General features: G+C 43.8%; 1 protein-coding gene across 4 annotated transcripts in view; it reads right to left on the bottom strand.

The window, feature by feature from the left end:
• gtf3c1 (general transcription factor IIIC subunit 1) overlaps window positions 1-16,133 on the bottom strand; it is a 101,680-nt gene that overhangs the window by 39,709 nt on the left and 45,838 nt on the right. For all 4 annotated transcript variants that reach the window (XR_014029754.1, XM_081360146.1, XM_081360147.1 and 1 more), the window contains 8 exons: window positions 9,451-9,593; window positions 4,812-4,893; window positions 4,219-4,331; window positions 3,788-3,844; window positions 3,473-3,566; window positions 3,205-3,377; window positions 1,694-2,002; window positions 1-69 (listed from right to left, as the gene is read on the bottom strand). The exon at window positions 1-69 is cut by the window's left edge and continues 170 nt beyond it. Coding sequence is in view for 3 of the 4 variants with exons in the window: in XM_081360146.1 (XP_081216272.1) it covers window positions 1-69; window positions 1,694-2,002; window positions 3,205-3,377; window positions 3,473-3,566; window positions 3,788-3,844; window positions 4,219-4,331; window positions 4,812-4,893; window positions 9,451-9,593 (1,040 nt within the window). In the remaining variant the exon portion in view is untranslated. The remainder of the gene's footprint in view (window positions 70-1,693; window positions 2,003-3,204; window positions 3,378-3,472; window positions 3,567-3,787; window positions 3,845-4,218; window positions 4,332-4,811; window positions 4,894-9,450; window positions 9,594-16,133) is intronic.

The raw sequence follows: 16,133 nt of genomic DNA, 5'->3' as shown, positions 1-16,133 counted from the left end.
GTGGGCTTGACCTCCGGCCTCCTCTTCCTCTCGTCCTCCTCCTCTTCCTCCTCCAGCGCTTTAGTGAGGCTGAAACACACACACACACACACAGTCAGCTGTGAGAGTGTTGAGGCCCGTTCACACCAGGGACGATAACTATCACTAGGGGTGGGCGATATCTCGATATTTACGATATATCGAGATATTTTTTAAACTCGATATGGATTTTGACATATCGTATATATCGATATATTGTTTATATTTAATTCTGATTTCGCCAATTTGCTTGTTTGCCTTCTCTGTGCTGTGCTCGCCCCCGCCCTCGCGTGTTTGTCTCATTCAAGTCCCCCGAGTCCGGTCAGGCACATCAATCTTTCCCCCCCCAGCGAGTGCTTGAAGTGCGTCAGAAACAGTGCGCGCGCGATCAGTTGTTGTTGGTATTTTTTTGTGTAGCGTCGCCTCTCGCCGCATTGCTTTTGTTTGAGGGCGCTTAACACTCACACCTAACATGCTCCCCTAGAAACGGGCCTGGCAGCTCGCGCCAGCTCTAGACACGTTCAAAGTTTCCTGATTGTGACGGATGGCCGAATTTACATGACACATTATAAATTAGCATTAGCCTAAGTTACCTATTCTGCTATATACATTGCCGAAAAGAAGAGAAGAAGATAAAGGTGGATAAAGACAGAGGTAAAGTGATGTAATGAATGAACAGTTTATCTAATTGCATAGTAGTAAGATACTGTAATTTAATGGCAGTTATTTTTACCTTAAACTTTATGCTAGCAGTTGTTCTGAGTTCTCCAGAGGCCCCAGACAGTGTTATTTTGTAACAATCATGTAAATTTTTAGATGCATTTTTATCACTTTTTTTTAATTAATGTTTTACTCTACAGTTGTGCAGTTTTGGGGGGATATATGGCATTTTTTTTATTTATTTGCCAAAATTAGTAATGATATTTCTATACAGGTTTATTAAAAATAGTGCAATATGTATTATTTCTTCCTTTATTTTACAGTTAAATTATTATTTTTGTATACAGGGATTTTTTTTTTTTTTATGTTGCAGAAGCACTTTGTTCCTACATGAACAGCCTACCAATTTGCACTTCAATAAAAAAGACTGTGGTATTTGGCATATTTGTTTTTGCAGTAGTTTTTGGGGGGTTATTTTTCCTGTAAAGATATCGAGATATATATCGTATATCGAGATATAGCAAAATATATCGAGATATATTTTTTGCTCCATATCGCCCAGCCCTAACTATCACTAAAGTTTTAATGATCGCTCTAACTCTAAGAGAATAGCAGAGTCCACGACGCAACTATAACTATAACCACAGATAAGCGATATCGCTGGAATCGCTTTCAGAGTGATGCTTTCCAGCTGATGAACGATAAAAACACTGACAGCCAATCAGAATCCATCCTGCATCCTGCATCCAGATGATGAAACTTGTAAACAGTTTTATAAGTTATACAGATGATAAAACGCTTATAATAAACAATTTCATGCACTGGTCTGGATGCTAATATAGTTATCATTACAGTTATCATTATAACTATGATTAGTTATGGTTACAGTTATGGTCAGTAGTGGCATTACAGTTATGGTCAGCTGGTGTCAACGCTAATACAGTTATGTTACAGTAATGGTGTGCTGGTGTTGAACGGGTCATTAGTGTGTGTATCTGTGAGTGTATCTGAGCACCTCTTGACCACCTCGTTGTCCACCAGCGAGCTGTCCACCACCACGATCTGCTGCGGGATGCTGAGGTCCAGGCTCAGCAGGCCCAGGGTCATGAGGGTCAGGCAGCAGGCACTGGCGCCCCCTGGAGCGTCCATGGGGAACTGCAGCATGCCCTGCGTGTGGGCCTCGTGCTCCTCGGCTCCCGGGCCCTCGGGGTCCTCCTGGAAGTGGAAGCTGTTGGGTCTGTCACTGCGGTCGCCCTCGTATAAACCCGTCATCAGAGCGAACGCCTCGTCAAAGGTGAGGCTCGGGAAACGCCACGTGAAGAACCTGCAGCACACGGACCGACCGTAACTGGACAGCACCAGTGTGGAGTGCGAGCACAGTAACAGCCCTCGTCCTTCCCTCGGCTCATTCTGACCCAGACATGCATTTATTTTAAATTGTGTGTTCAACGGAGGGGTCCAAGACCCCATGACTTTTGTCGCAATTGAACACACTTGTCAGCACTGTAGTAGTGCTGGGACAGCTGGTAGGACATGGACAGGTGTGTGTGTGTGTGTGTCTGTGTGTGTGTGTGTGTGTGTGTGTGACCTGTAGTAGTGATGGGACAGCTGGTAGGACATGGGCAGGTGTGTGTGTGTGTGTGTGTGTGTGTGACCTGTAGTAGTGCTGGGACAGCTGGTAGGACATGGGCAGGTGTGTGTGTGTGTGTGTGTGTGTGTGTGACCTGTAGTAGTGCTGGGACAGCTGGTAGGACATGGGCAGGTGTGTGTGTGTGTGTGTGTGTGTGTGTGTGACCTGTAGTAGTGCTGGGACAGCTGGTAGGACATGGGCAGGTGTGTGTGTGTGTGTGTGTGTGTGTGTGTGTGTGTGTGTGTGTGTGTGTGTGTGTGTGTGTGTGTGTGACCTGTAGTAGTGCTGGGACAGCTGGTAGGACATGGGCAGGTGTGTGTGTGTGTGTGTGTGTGTGTGTGTGTGTGACCTGTAGTAGTGCTGGGACAGCTGGTAGGACATGGGCAGGTGTGTGTGTGTGTGTGTGTGTGTGTGTGTGTGTGTGTGTGTGACCTGTAGTAGTGCTGGGACAGCTGGTAGGACATGGGCAGGTGTGTGTGTGTGTGTGTGTGTGTGTGTGTGTGTGTGTGTGTGTGTGTGTGTGTGTGTGTGACCTGTAGTAGTGCTGGGACAGCTGGTAGGACATGGGCAGGTGTGTGTGTGTGTGTGTGTGTGACCTGTAGTAGTGCTGGGACAGCTGGTAGGACATGGGCAGGTGTGTGTGTGTGTGTGTGTGTGTGACCTGTAGTAGTGCTGGGACAGCTGGTAGGACATGGGCAGGTGTGTGTGTGTGTGTGTGTGTGTGTGTGACCTGTAGTAGTGCTGGGACAGCTGGTAGGACATGGGCAGGTGTGTGTGTGTGTGTGTGTGTGTGTGTGTGTGTGTGTGTGACCTGTAGTAGTGCTGGGACAGCTGGTAGGACATGGGCAGGTGTGTGTGTGTGTGTGTGTGTGTGTGTGTGTGTGTGTGTGTGTGACCTGTAGTAGTGCTGGGACAGCTGGTAGGACATGGGCAGGAAGGGCAGCGAGTGGCACTTCTTCAGGTGGGCTTTGGTGATGGGCCGCCGCCGGTTCACTAGCGCCCGGCTACGACACGTCTGGAAGGCCTGGGACAAAACCTCTTCGCTGTAGCGCGTGTACAGACAGAACGTCTAGAACACACACACACGATCACTGACACGTCACTCATACATGAACACAGTATAAACACCTGTGTGTGTGTGTGTGTGTGTGTGTGTGTGTGTACCTGGAAGGGTCTGTAGTTCTTCATCTGAGCGTTGGTGAGCACTAGCGTGCTCTGAATTAAATTAAACAGCACCAGAACATCAATGTCCTCCTTCCTGAAACACACAGTCATTACAGTCCAACATCCAAACAGTTCAAAACATCAAACATCAAACAAACATCAAATAATGGTAATAAGAATAGTGTTTAATGAAAGGTGTCTTCCAGAGCTCAAAGCACTTGATAAGCAAAACTTAATTAAAAACATGATTTAAACACATACAATTGTGTCAGTTTGTTTATTAAAATGAATAGTGTGAAGTTATTACACACACACCTCTTCAAGATGTCTATAGTGCGCTCAAGTGATTCGTCAATTGTGTACACCTTAAACCTGAGGAAACACACACACACACGTAAGACTCAAAGATTCATCTGCAGAGAATACGATTCAGTGTTCTTATTGTTAACTAAAACTATAAAAATTAAGTAATTTAAATAAAAAAAATATCTATAAAAAAAGGAAATAAAAATATATTTTTAAAAATTATTTAAAAAACATGATGAAAATTACAAATGTTGTATTGCAACTAACTGATTTATGTAATAAATCAAAGCTATATAGAAACATACATTAAAGAGCCTTAAAATGATAAAAACACTAACAAAATGACTCAATTAAAATGAAAACTCAAAATATAAAAATAAAAGCTAATTTAGAATATGAATAAAAACTGTAATACTAAAAGAACATGGGTGTGTGTGTACTTGTGAAAGAGTTCATCTCGCGTGTCTGGTATGATGACATCACTGGAGCCGTAGCTGGAGCTGAACTTTGACCTCAGAGAGCGTACAAACTCCTTATACTCCTCAGCACACACCTGTAACACACACACACGCACACACACACACGATAAGATCCGATTCAACAGTCACAATCCAATTCTAAGGTAAATATCATTTTTTTACTGGAGAAGCGAAATGACTGATATTAAAGATATTAAAGGTTTTCTGAATGGTCAAAAGGTCAAAATGAACTGAGTTTGTGCTTAAAACAAAAACAAATATCTGTCATAGGAGTCAGAAAAACACTCTTTATTCAAAGGGAAAACGATTATTTTTCTGAGCACCATTGCAGTTTTACAGTGTAGAAACTGAAGATTTCTGAGACACATTTTTCTAAAAAATCTACAACTAGTTCAGATTAATACGGGTAAAACACTTCTCACAAGTATCAGTTTTTGTGGACATTTAAATACTCGTTGAAAGGTTTCGTTTGGCAGTAAGAAGAAAATGACATTAATAATAGTAAAAAAGGAAACGCAGAATTGATTGAGAATCTTTGAAGAATCGAGTCTCACCTTCACATCGTTGTAGTCGTCAGTTCGGTTCAGGAATTTGGCCATCAGCTCTTTATCCTGATACATCTCAGCCAGACAAATCCTACAAAACAGTCAAGTCAAGTCAAGTCAACTTTATTTATATAGCGCTTTTCACAATACAGATTGTATCAAAGCAGCTTCACAGTATTAAATAAAATAGTACATCAGTGTTTGTTTCTGGTGTAAAACATCCACGTTTGGTAATGCAGATCAATAGCACTGTTGAATCGATTAATCAAATTAAGTATCCCCAACTGAGCAAGCCAAAGGCAACAGTGGCAAGGAACCGAAAAACTCCATCAGGTGACCTAATGGAGAAAAAAAAACCTTGGGAGAACCCAGGCTCAGTCGGGGGCCAGTTCTCCTCTGGCGTTTATGAAGTAGAGACCGGATTTAACTGTAAGATTAAAATATTATATGAATGCCTGACTGAAGAGATGCGTCTTTAATCTAGTTTTAAACTGCGAGAGCGAATCTGAGCAACGAACAGTATCAGGAAGGCTATTCCAGAGTTTTGGTGCTAAATGTGAAAATGCTCTCCCTCCTTTGGTGGATCTGGATATCCTAGGTATGACCAGAAGCCTCGAATTTAGTGATCTTAAAGAGCGCGATGGATTATAGGGCGATAGAAGATCCGTTAAATAAACTGGAGCTAAGCCGTTTAGGGCTTTATAAGTCAGTAGCAATACCTTGTAATTAATACGGAACTTTATAGGTAACCAATGTAGTGATGATAAAATTGGTGTTATATGGTCAAACTTTCTTGATCTAGTAAGAACTCTTTAAGCATTACAGTAATCTAGTCTCGAGGTCATGAATGCATGAACTAGCTTTTCTGCATCAGAGACAGATAGCATGTTACGTAATTTAGCAATATTTCTAAGGTGAAAAAATGCTGTTTTTGTAACATATGAAATATGATTTTCAAAAGACAAGTTACAATCTAATATAACACCCAGGTCTTTTACTGTAGAGGATAAAGTAACAGGACACCCTACTATGTTAAAGTTGTATTGTGAGAGGTTTTGTGGGCGGTTTTTTGAACCGATAAGTAGTACCTCTGTCTTATCTGGATTTAATAAAAGAAAATTGTGCGTCATCCAATCTTTTATATCTTTAACACACTCTGTCAATTTGGATAATTTAGCGTTTTCATCCGGCCGTGATGAAATATATAGTTGAGTGTCATCAGCATAACAATGGAAACTAATTCCATGTTTCCTTATAATATTTCCAAGTGGCAGCATATATATTGAGAATAATAGAGGGCCTAACACAGATCCTTGCGGCACTCCATAGTTTACTGGAGTTATGATCGATTTTTCTCCGTTTAAATAGACAAAATGGTAGCGGTCAGATAGGTATGATCTGAACCAGCTTAATGCTTGTCCTTGAACACCGGTATAGTTTTGTAGCCGATCTAAGAGTATTGTGTGATCTATAGTATCGAACGCAGCACTAAGATCAAGTAAAACTAGTATTGAGATACAGCCTTGGTCAGAAGCTAAGAGTAAATCATTTGTGATTTTAACGAGCGCAGTTTCAGTGCTATGATGCGGCCTGAACCCAGACTGAAACTTTTCATAGGTGTCATTTTCTTGCAAGAAAGAGCCCAGTTGGGCAGACACAACTTTTTCTAATATTTTGGACATAAAAGGAAGATTTGAAATGGGTCTATAATTTGCTAGGTTATTTGGGTCTAATTGTGGTTTCTTAATGAGTGGTTTTATAACTGCCAATTTAAATGTTCTTGGAACATGACCTAAAGATAAAGACGAGTTAATAATATTGAGGAGAGGCTCTTCCACTATAGGTAACACTTTTTCAATAGTTTAGTTGGTATGGGATCTAATAAACATGTTGTTGTTTTAGAGGAAATGATACATTTATTTAACTCTTTTTGTTCTATAGTTGTAAAGCACTGTAATTGTTCTTGCGGGGTGATAATCGAGGCTGAATTATAAGGCGCGATTGAAGATTGAACGTTTACAATTGTGGATCTGATGTTTTCTATTTTCTCAGTGAAAAAATTCATGAAATCATTACTACTAAACTGTAACGGAATATTTTGTTCAGGTGACGCTTGTTTATTTGTTAGTCTAGCCACGGTGTTAAATAAGAACCTAGGATTGTTTTGGTTATTTTCTATTAGTTTGCGGAGATGCTCAGCCCTGGCCGCTTTTAGGGCCTTTTTATAGCGTGACGTACTGTCTTTCCAAGCGATTCTAAAAACCTCTAAATTAGTTTGTTTCCATTTACGCTCTAAATTACGGGTTTCTCTCTTTAGAACACGAGTAGTATTGTTGTACCATGGTGCTTTAATTTTCTCTCTGACCTTTTTTAGTCTCATAGGTGCAACAATATCCCATTTTCCAGAGAGAACGGTGCTCATAGTGCTGGTTAGTTCGTCTAGTTCATCTGTTTGTTTAGGTTCAGGCAGCAGCTGAGACAGATCCGATAAGCAATTTGAAAAATTATCTATGGTGGATGGAAGGATTGTTCTGCCTAATCGATAACGCGGCGCAGCATGATATATTACCGGGGTACGTAATATGCAAGTTACCATGTAATGGTCAGTTACATCATCACTTTGCGGAATGATATCTATATCGGTTGGATCGGTTCCATGTGATATAATTAAATCGAGTGTATGATTAAAACGATGAGTTGGTCCGGTAACGTTTTGCTTAACCCCAAAGGAGTTTAATAAGTCTATAAACGCAGCCCCTAACGTATCATTTTGATTATCTACGTGTATGTTAAAATCTCCAACAATTAATATTTTATCGACATTGACCAATAGATCTGAGAGAAAATTTGCAAATTCTTTTAGGAAATCAGCGTAAGGCCCTGGTGGTCTATATACGGTAGCCAAGGCTAAAGATAATAGGGATGTTTTTCTATCATCTAAGAGCGTAACATTTAGTACAAGTACTTCAAATGAAATAAACTTATAACCCGTTTTCTGAGTAACATTGAGAATATCTCTATAGATAGTTGCAATAACGCCGCCACGACCAATCAGACGGGGCTCGTGCTTATAGGAGTATCCTGATGGAGTAGACTCATTTAGACCGAAATAATCATTTGGTTTAAGCCAGGTTTCAGTAAGGCAAAGTACATCGAAGCTATTATCTGTGACTATTTCATTTACAATAACTGCCTTAGGTGTGAGTGATCTAATGTTTAAAAGACCTAGCTTTAGAAATTGTTTTTGTTTACTAATAGCAACATTTTCTGTTTTAATAACAATTAGATTTTTCCTAGATCCTGCAGTAGATTTATTATTTGATCGCACTAAACGAGGAATAGACACAGTTTCTATGCAATGTTCTACACTACTATTTATATCAGTTAATTTGGTGCAGCAGAGACTATGATTTGGACTTTTGGTTACTAGTCAAAAGGTATTTAACATTTTGGAGATGTTATCTGACAGAAGATCCGATCCGAATCTGTTTGGGTGTAAGCCATCAGCACGGTATAGCCTAGGACGCTCCCAAAACAGATTCCAATTATTTACAAAGAGCAGTTTCTGCTCATTGCACCATGACGTTAACCATTCATTTAGCGCGAATAATCTACTAAACTTGTCATGTCCTAGACGGTACGTGGGAAGCGGTCCTGACACAATGATCGTTATATCAGGCGATGTGCTGCTTACTGTATCGATCAGATTCCTGAAGTCTTTCTTCAGAACTTCCGTCTGGCGCAGCCTGATGTCGTTCACTCCCGCGTGCAATACCAAAGTTCCGACGCGCTCGTTATCGTTCAGAATCTCGGGAACGCGAGCAGCGATTTCAGAAACACGAGCACCAGGAAAGCAGTGACTGTGCACCTTATTTTTACCTGATGTAGCATGGACGTGCCGAACAATGGAATCACCGATGATCAAAGCATCGCGTTCTGTTTCGCGAAGAGGGGAGAAGCGGTTTTGTGTGGATATCTCGAAAACCGGGAGGGTCGGAGAGAGTTTTCTTGGTCTAGACCTGGCTCGCGTCTTCCGCTGCGGAAAAATCCAGGCTTCGTGATGGCATGTTGGAGCAGGAGTGAACGAGACCATGGCTGATCGCGACCTCGACGTTCGGGACCGATGTTGAGGAACGCACGGAGTAGACGAGGTCGGAGTCATCGGGTTAGTAACGTTAGTCTCTGATTTGTGTGCCTCGGCACGTGATGTTTCAAGAGCTAACCGCCGGTCTATCAGCTCGGCTTTTCTTACTAAAAGGTCGTGGATCTGTTTCTCAACAGCTTCCAGCTCAGACTGCACCGCGTGCAGCTCAAATGTGTCCTCACCTGCACCAAAAGGTAGACTACTTACATTTGATATATTCGCCATTTTAACAGATGGACAGTAAGTTAAGTTAGCAACGACGCTACCAGTGGTGCTATCAATATTAATACTAATTTATAGCTTAAGTCTTGGATATAATCCGTCTTTTCAGTGGTACGGGTGTAGAGTAGACGCACGATAGGCGAAAAAATGTTTGTTTTTTCGCCTTCAGCCATCAGACAGCCATCAGATTTACAGAGTTTCATTACTCTAAAGTCAGACGTGTGTCAGTCTGCAGTCATTATAAAGAGCAGTGTGAGTGTGTGAGTGTATTTGTACACACACCTGTAGTTCAGGCAGGTCTGCGGGTTCTTCATGATGTAGCGTGAGCGTCGGCTGACAGACAGAGATGTTTTATCCAGCGATAACTCAAACTCAGCATGCAGCACGTCACGAACCACTGTCCAGGGCACGAACGGCCTCTTCAGCTACACACACACACCATATAAATACACCCATGAGCTTCTAGTTTATTAACGCTGCTTGTGTGTGTGTGTGTGTGTGTGTGTGTTAATTTTTCCCATCACTGTTATCATCTAGCTACTGGAGTGCCTCAGGGCTCAGTGCTGGGACCGCTTCTCTTCTCCATCTACATGACATCACTAGATCTGTCATTCAGAAACATGGTTTATCCCATCACTGTTATCATCTAGCTACTGGAGTGCCTCAGGGCTCAGTGCTGGGACCGCTTCTCTTCTCCATCTACATGTCATCACTAGATCTGTCATTCAGAAACATGGTTTATCCCATCACTGTTATCATCTAGCTACTGGAGTGCCTCAGGGCTCAGTGCTGGGACCGCTTCTCTTCTCCATCTACATGTCATCACTAGTGTCTGTCATTCAGAAACATGGTTTACCCCATCACTGTTATCATCTAGCTACTGGAGTGCCTCAGGGCTCAGTGCTGGGACCGCTTCTCTTCTACATCTACATGTCATCACTAGATCTGTCATTCAGAAACATGGTTTATCCCATCACTGTTATCATCTAGCTACTGGAGTGCCTCAGGGCTCAGTGCTGGGACCGCTTCTCTTCTCCATCTACATGTCATCACTAGTGTCTGTCATTCAGAAACATGGTTTACCCCATCACTGTTATCATCTAGCTACTGGAGTGCCTCAGGGCTCAGTGCTGGGACCGCTTCTCTTCCCCATCTACATGTCATCACTAGTGTCTGTCATTCAGAAACATGGTTTATCCCATCACTGTTATCATCTAGCTACTGGAGTGCCTCAGGGCTCAGTGCTGGGACCGCTTCTCTTCTCCATCTACATGTCATCACTAGATCTGTCATTCAGAAACATGGTTTACCCCATCACTGTTATCATCTAGCTACTGGAGTGCCTCAGGGCTCAGTGCTGGGACCACTTCTCTTCTCTATCTACATGTCATCACTAGATCTGTCATTCAGAAACATGGTTTATCCCATCACTGTTATCATCTAACTACTGGAGTGCCTCAGGGCTCAGTGCTGGGACCGCTTCTCTTCTCCATCTACATGTCATCACTAGTGTCTGTCATTCAGAAACATGGTTTACCCCATCACTGTTATCATCTAGCTACTGGAGTGCCTCAGGGCTCAGTGCTGGGACCACTTCTCTTCTCCATCTACATGTCATCACTAGATCTGTCATTCAGAAACATGGTTTATCCCATCACTGTTATCATCTAGCTACTGGAGTGCCTCAGGGCTCAGTGCTGGGACCGCTTCTCTTCCCCATCTACATGTCATCACTAGTGTCTGTCATTCAGAAACATGGTTTATCCCATCACTGTTATCATCTAGCTACTGGAGTGCCTCAGGGCTCAGTGCTGGGACCGCTTCTCTTCTCCATCTACATGCCATCACTAGATCTGTCATTCAGAAACATGGTTTATCTCATCACTGTAATCATCTAGCTACTGGAGTGCCTCAGGGCTCAGTGCTGGGACCGCTTCTCTTCTCCATCTACATGTCATCACTAGTGTCTGTCATTCAGAAACATGGTTTATCTCATCACTGTTATCATCTAGCTACTGGAGTGCCTCAGGGCTCAGTGCTGGGACCGCTTCTCTTCTCCATCTACATGTCATCACTAGTGTCTGTCATTCAGAAACATGGTTTATCCCATCACTGTTATCATCTAGATACTGGAGTGCCTCAGGGCTCAGTGCTGGGACCGCTTCTCTTCTCCATCTACATGTCATCACTAGATCTGTCATTCAGAAACATGGTTTATCCCCATCACTGTTATCATCTAGCTACTGGAGTGCCTCAGGGCTCAGTGCTGGGACCGCTTCTCTTCTCCATCTACATGTCATCACTAGATCTGTCATTCAGAAACATGGTTTATCCCATCACTGTTATCATCTAGCTACTGGAGTGCCTCAGGGCTCAGTGCTGGGACCGCTTCTCTTCTCCATCTACATGTCATCACTAGATCTGTCATTCAGAAACATGGTTTATCCCCATCACTGTTATCATCTAGCTACTGGAGTGTCTCAGGGCTCAGTGCTGGGACCGCTTCTCTTCTCCATCTACATATCACTAGATCTGTCATTCAGAAACATGGTTTATCCCCATCACTGTTATCATCTAGCTACTGGAGTGTCTCAGGGCTCAGTGCTGGGACCGCTTCTCTTCTCCATCTACATGTCATCACTAGATCTGTCATTCAGAAACATGGTTTATCCCCATCACTGTTATCATCTAGCTACTGGAGTGCCTCAGGGCTCAGTGCTGGGACCGCTTCTCTTCTCCATCTACATGTCATCACTAGATCTGTCATTCAGAAACATGGTTTATCCCATCACTGTTATCATCTAGCTACTGGAGTGCCTCAGGGCTCAGTGCTGGGACCGCTTCTCTTCTCCATCTACATGTCATCACTAGATCTGTCATTCAGAAACATGGTTTATCCCATCACTGTTATCATCTAGCTACTGGAGTGCCTCAGGGCTCAGTGCTGGGACCGCTTCTCTTCTCCATCTACATGTCATCACTAGTGTCTGTCATTCAGAAACATGGTTTATCCCATCACTGTTATCATCTAGCTACTGGAGTGCCTCAGGGCTCAGTGCTGGGACCGCTTCTCTTCTCCATCTACATGTCATCACTAGGATCTGTCATTCAGAAACATGGTTTATCCCATCACTGTTATCATCTAGCTACTGGAGTGCCTCAGGGCTCAGTGCTGGGACCACTTCTCTTCTCAATCTACATGTCATCACTAGTGTCTGTCATTCAGAAACATGGTTTATCCCATCACTGTTATCATCTAGCTACTGGAGTGCCTCAGGGCTCAGTGCTGGGACCGCTTCTCTTCTCCATCTACATGTCATCACTAGTGTCTGTCATTCAGAAACATGGTTTATCCCCATCACTGTTATCATCTAGCTACTGGAGTGCCTCAGGGCTCAGTGCTGGGACCACTTCTCTTCTCCATCTACATGTCATCACTAGATCTGTCATTCAGAAACATGGTTTATCCCATCACTGTTATCATCTAGCTACTGGAGTGCCTCAGGGCTCAGTGCTGGGACCACTTCTCTTCTCCATCTACATGTCATCACTAGATCTGTCATTCAGAAACATGGTTTATCCCATCACTGTTATCATCTAGCTACTGGAGTGCCTCAGGGCTCAGTGCTGGGACCGCTTCTCTTCTCCATCTACATGTCATCACTAGTGTCTGTCATTCAGAAACATGGTTTATCCCCATCACTGTTATCATCTAGCTACTGGAGTGCCTCAGGGCTCAGTGCTGGGACCGCTTCTCTTCTCCATCTACATGTCATCACTAGGATCTGTCATTCAGAAACATGGTTTACCCCATCACTGTTAACAACTAGCTACTGGAGTGCCTCAGGGCTCAGTGCTGGGACCGCTTCTCTTCTCCATCTACATGTCATCACTAGATCTGTCATTCAGAAACATGGTTTATCCCATCACTGTTATCATCTAGCTACTGGAGTGCCTCAGGGCTCAGTGCTGGGACCGCTTCTCTTCTCCATCTACATGTCATCACTAGATCTGTCATTCAGAAACATGGTTTATCCCATCACTGTTATCATCTAGCTACTGGAGTGCCTCAGGGCTCAGTGCTGGGACCGCTTCTCTTCTCCATCTACATGTCATCACTAGTGTCTGTCATTCAGAAACATGGTTTACCCCATCACTGTTATCATCTAGCTACTGGAGTGCCTCAGGGCTCAGTCCTGGGACCGCTTCTCTTCTCCATCTACATGACATCACTAGATCTGTCATTCAGAAACATGGTTTATCCCATCACTGTTATCATCTAGCTACTGGAGTGCCTCAGGGCTCAGTGCTGGGACCGCTTCTCTTCTCCATCTACATGTCATCACTAGATCTGTCATTCAGAAACATGGTTTATCCCATCACTGTTATCATCTAGCTACTGGAGTGCCTCAGGGCTCAGTGCTGGGACCGCTTCTCTTCTACATCTACATGTCATCACTAGATCTGTCATTCAGAAACATGGTTTATCCCATCACTGTTATCATCTAGCTACTGGAGTGCCTCAGGGCTCAGTGCTGGGACCGCTTCTCTTCTCCATCTACATGTCATCACTAGGATCTGTCATTCAGAAACATGGTTTACCCCATCACTGTTATCATCTAGCTACTGGAGTGCCTCAGGGCTCAGTGCTGGGACCGCTTCTCTTCTCCATCTACATGTCATCACTAGGATCTGTCATTCAGAAACATGGTTTATCCCATCACTGTTATCATCTAGCTACTGGAGTGCCTCAGGGCTCAGTGCTGGGACCGCTTCTCTTCTCCATCTACATGTCATCACTAGATCTGTCATTCAGAAACATGGTTTATCCCATCACTGTTATCATCTAGCTACTGGAGTGCCTCAGGGCTCAGTGCTGGGACCGCTTCTCTTCTCCATCTACATGTCATCACTAGGATCTGTCATTCAGAAACATGGTTTACCCCATCACTGTTATCATCTAGCTACTGGAGTGCCTCAGGGCTCAGTCCTGGGACCGCTTCTCTTCTCCATCTACATGACATCACTAGATCTGTCATTCAGAAACATGGTTTATCCCATCACTGTTATCATCTAGCTACTGGAGTGCCTCAGGGCTCAGTGCTGGGACCGCTTCTCTTCTCCATCTACATGTCATCACTAGGATCTGTCATTCAGGAACATGGTTTATCTCATCACTGTTATCATCTAGCTACTGGAGTGCCTCAGGGCTCAGTGCTGGGACCGCTTCTCTTCCCCATCTACATGTCATCACTAGTGTCTGTCATTCAGAAACATGGTTTATCCCATCACTGTTATCATCTAGCTACTGGAGTGCCTCAGGGCTCAGTGCTGGGACCGCTTCTCTTCTCCATCTACATGTCATCACTAGATCTGTCATTCAGAAACATGGTTTACCCCATCACTGTTATCATCTAGCTACTGGAGTGCCTCAGGGCTCAGTGCTGGGACCACTTCTCTTCTCTATCTACATGTCATCACTAGATCTGTCATTCAGAAACATGGTTTATCCCATCACTGTTATCATCTAGCTACTGGAGTGCCTCAGGGCTCAGTGCTGGGACCGCTTCTCTTCTCCATCTACATGCCATCACTAGATCTGTCATTCAGAAACATGGTTTATCCCATCACTGTTATCATCTAGCTACTGGAGTGCCTCAGGGCTCAGTGCTGGGACCGCTTCTCTTCTCCATCTACATGTCATCACTAGATCTGTCATTCAGAAACATGGTTTATCCCATCACTGTTATCATCTAACTACTGGAGTGCCTCAGGGCTCAGTGCTGGGACCGCTTCTCTTCTCCATCTACATGTCATCACTAGTGTCTGTCATTCAGAAACATGGTTTACCCCATCACTGTTATCATCTAGCTACTGGAGTGCCTCAGGGCTCAGTGCTGGGACCACTTCTCTTCTCCATCTACATGTCATCACTAGATCTGTCATTCAGAAACATGGTTTATCCCATCACTGTTATCATCTAGCTACTGGAGTGCCTCAGGGCTCAGTGCTGGGACCGCTTCTCTTCTCCATCTACATGTCATCACTAGATCTGTCATTCAGAAACATGGTTTATCCCATCACTGTTATCATCTAGCTACTGGAGTGCCTCAGGGCTCAGTGCTGGGACCGCTTCTCTTCCCCATCTACATGTCATCACTAGTGTCTGTCATTCAGAAACATGGTTTATCCCATCACTGTTATCATCTAGCTACTGGAGTGCCTCAGGGCTCAGTGCTGGGACCGCTTCTCTTCTCCATCTACATGCCATCACTAGATCTGTCATTCAGAAACATGGTTTATCTCATCACTGTAATCATCTAGCTACTGGAGTGCCTCAGGGCTCAGTGCTGGGACCGCTTCTCTTCTCCATCTACATGTCATCACTAGTGTCTGTCATTCAGAAACATGGTTTATCTCATCACTGTTATCATCTAGCTACTGGAGTGCCTCAGGGCTCAGTGCTGGGACCGCTTCTCTTCTCCATCTACATGTCATCACTAGTGTCTGTCATTCAGAAACATGGTTTATCCCATCACTGTTATCATCTAGATACTGGAGTGCCTCAGGGCTCAGTGCTGGGACCGCTTCTCTTCTCCATCTACATGTCATCACTAGATCTGTCATTCAGAAACATGGTTTATCCCCATCACTGTTATCATCTAGCTACTGGAGTGCCTCAGGGCTCAGTGCTGGGACCGCTTCTCTTCTCCATCTACATGTCATCACTAGATCTGTCATTCAGAAACATGGTTTATCCCATCACTGTTATCATCTAGCTACTGGAGTGCCTCAGGGCTCAGTGCTGGGACCGCTTCTCTTCTCCATCTACATGTCATCACTAGATCTGTCATTCAGAAACATGGTTTACCCCATCACTGTTATCATCTAGCTACTGGAGTGCCTCAGGGCTCAGTGCTGGGACCACTTCTCTTCTCCATCTACATGTCATCACTAGATCTGTC

This window comes from Scardinius erythrophthalmus (genome assembly GCF_964197995.2).
Source record: "Scardinius erythrophthalmus genome assembly, chromosome: 3".
NCBI lineage: Eukaryota > Metazoa > Chordata > Actinopteri > Cypriniformes > Leuciscidae > Scardinius > Scardinius erythrophthalmus.
The sequence above is the reverse complement of the archived record's forward strand: the minus strand, read 5'-3'. Positions and strand labels throughout refer to the sequence as shown.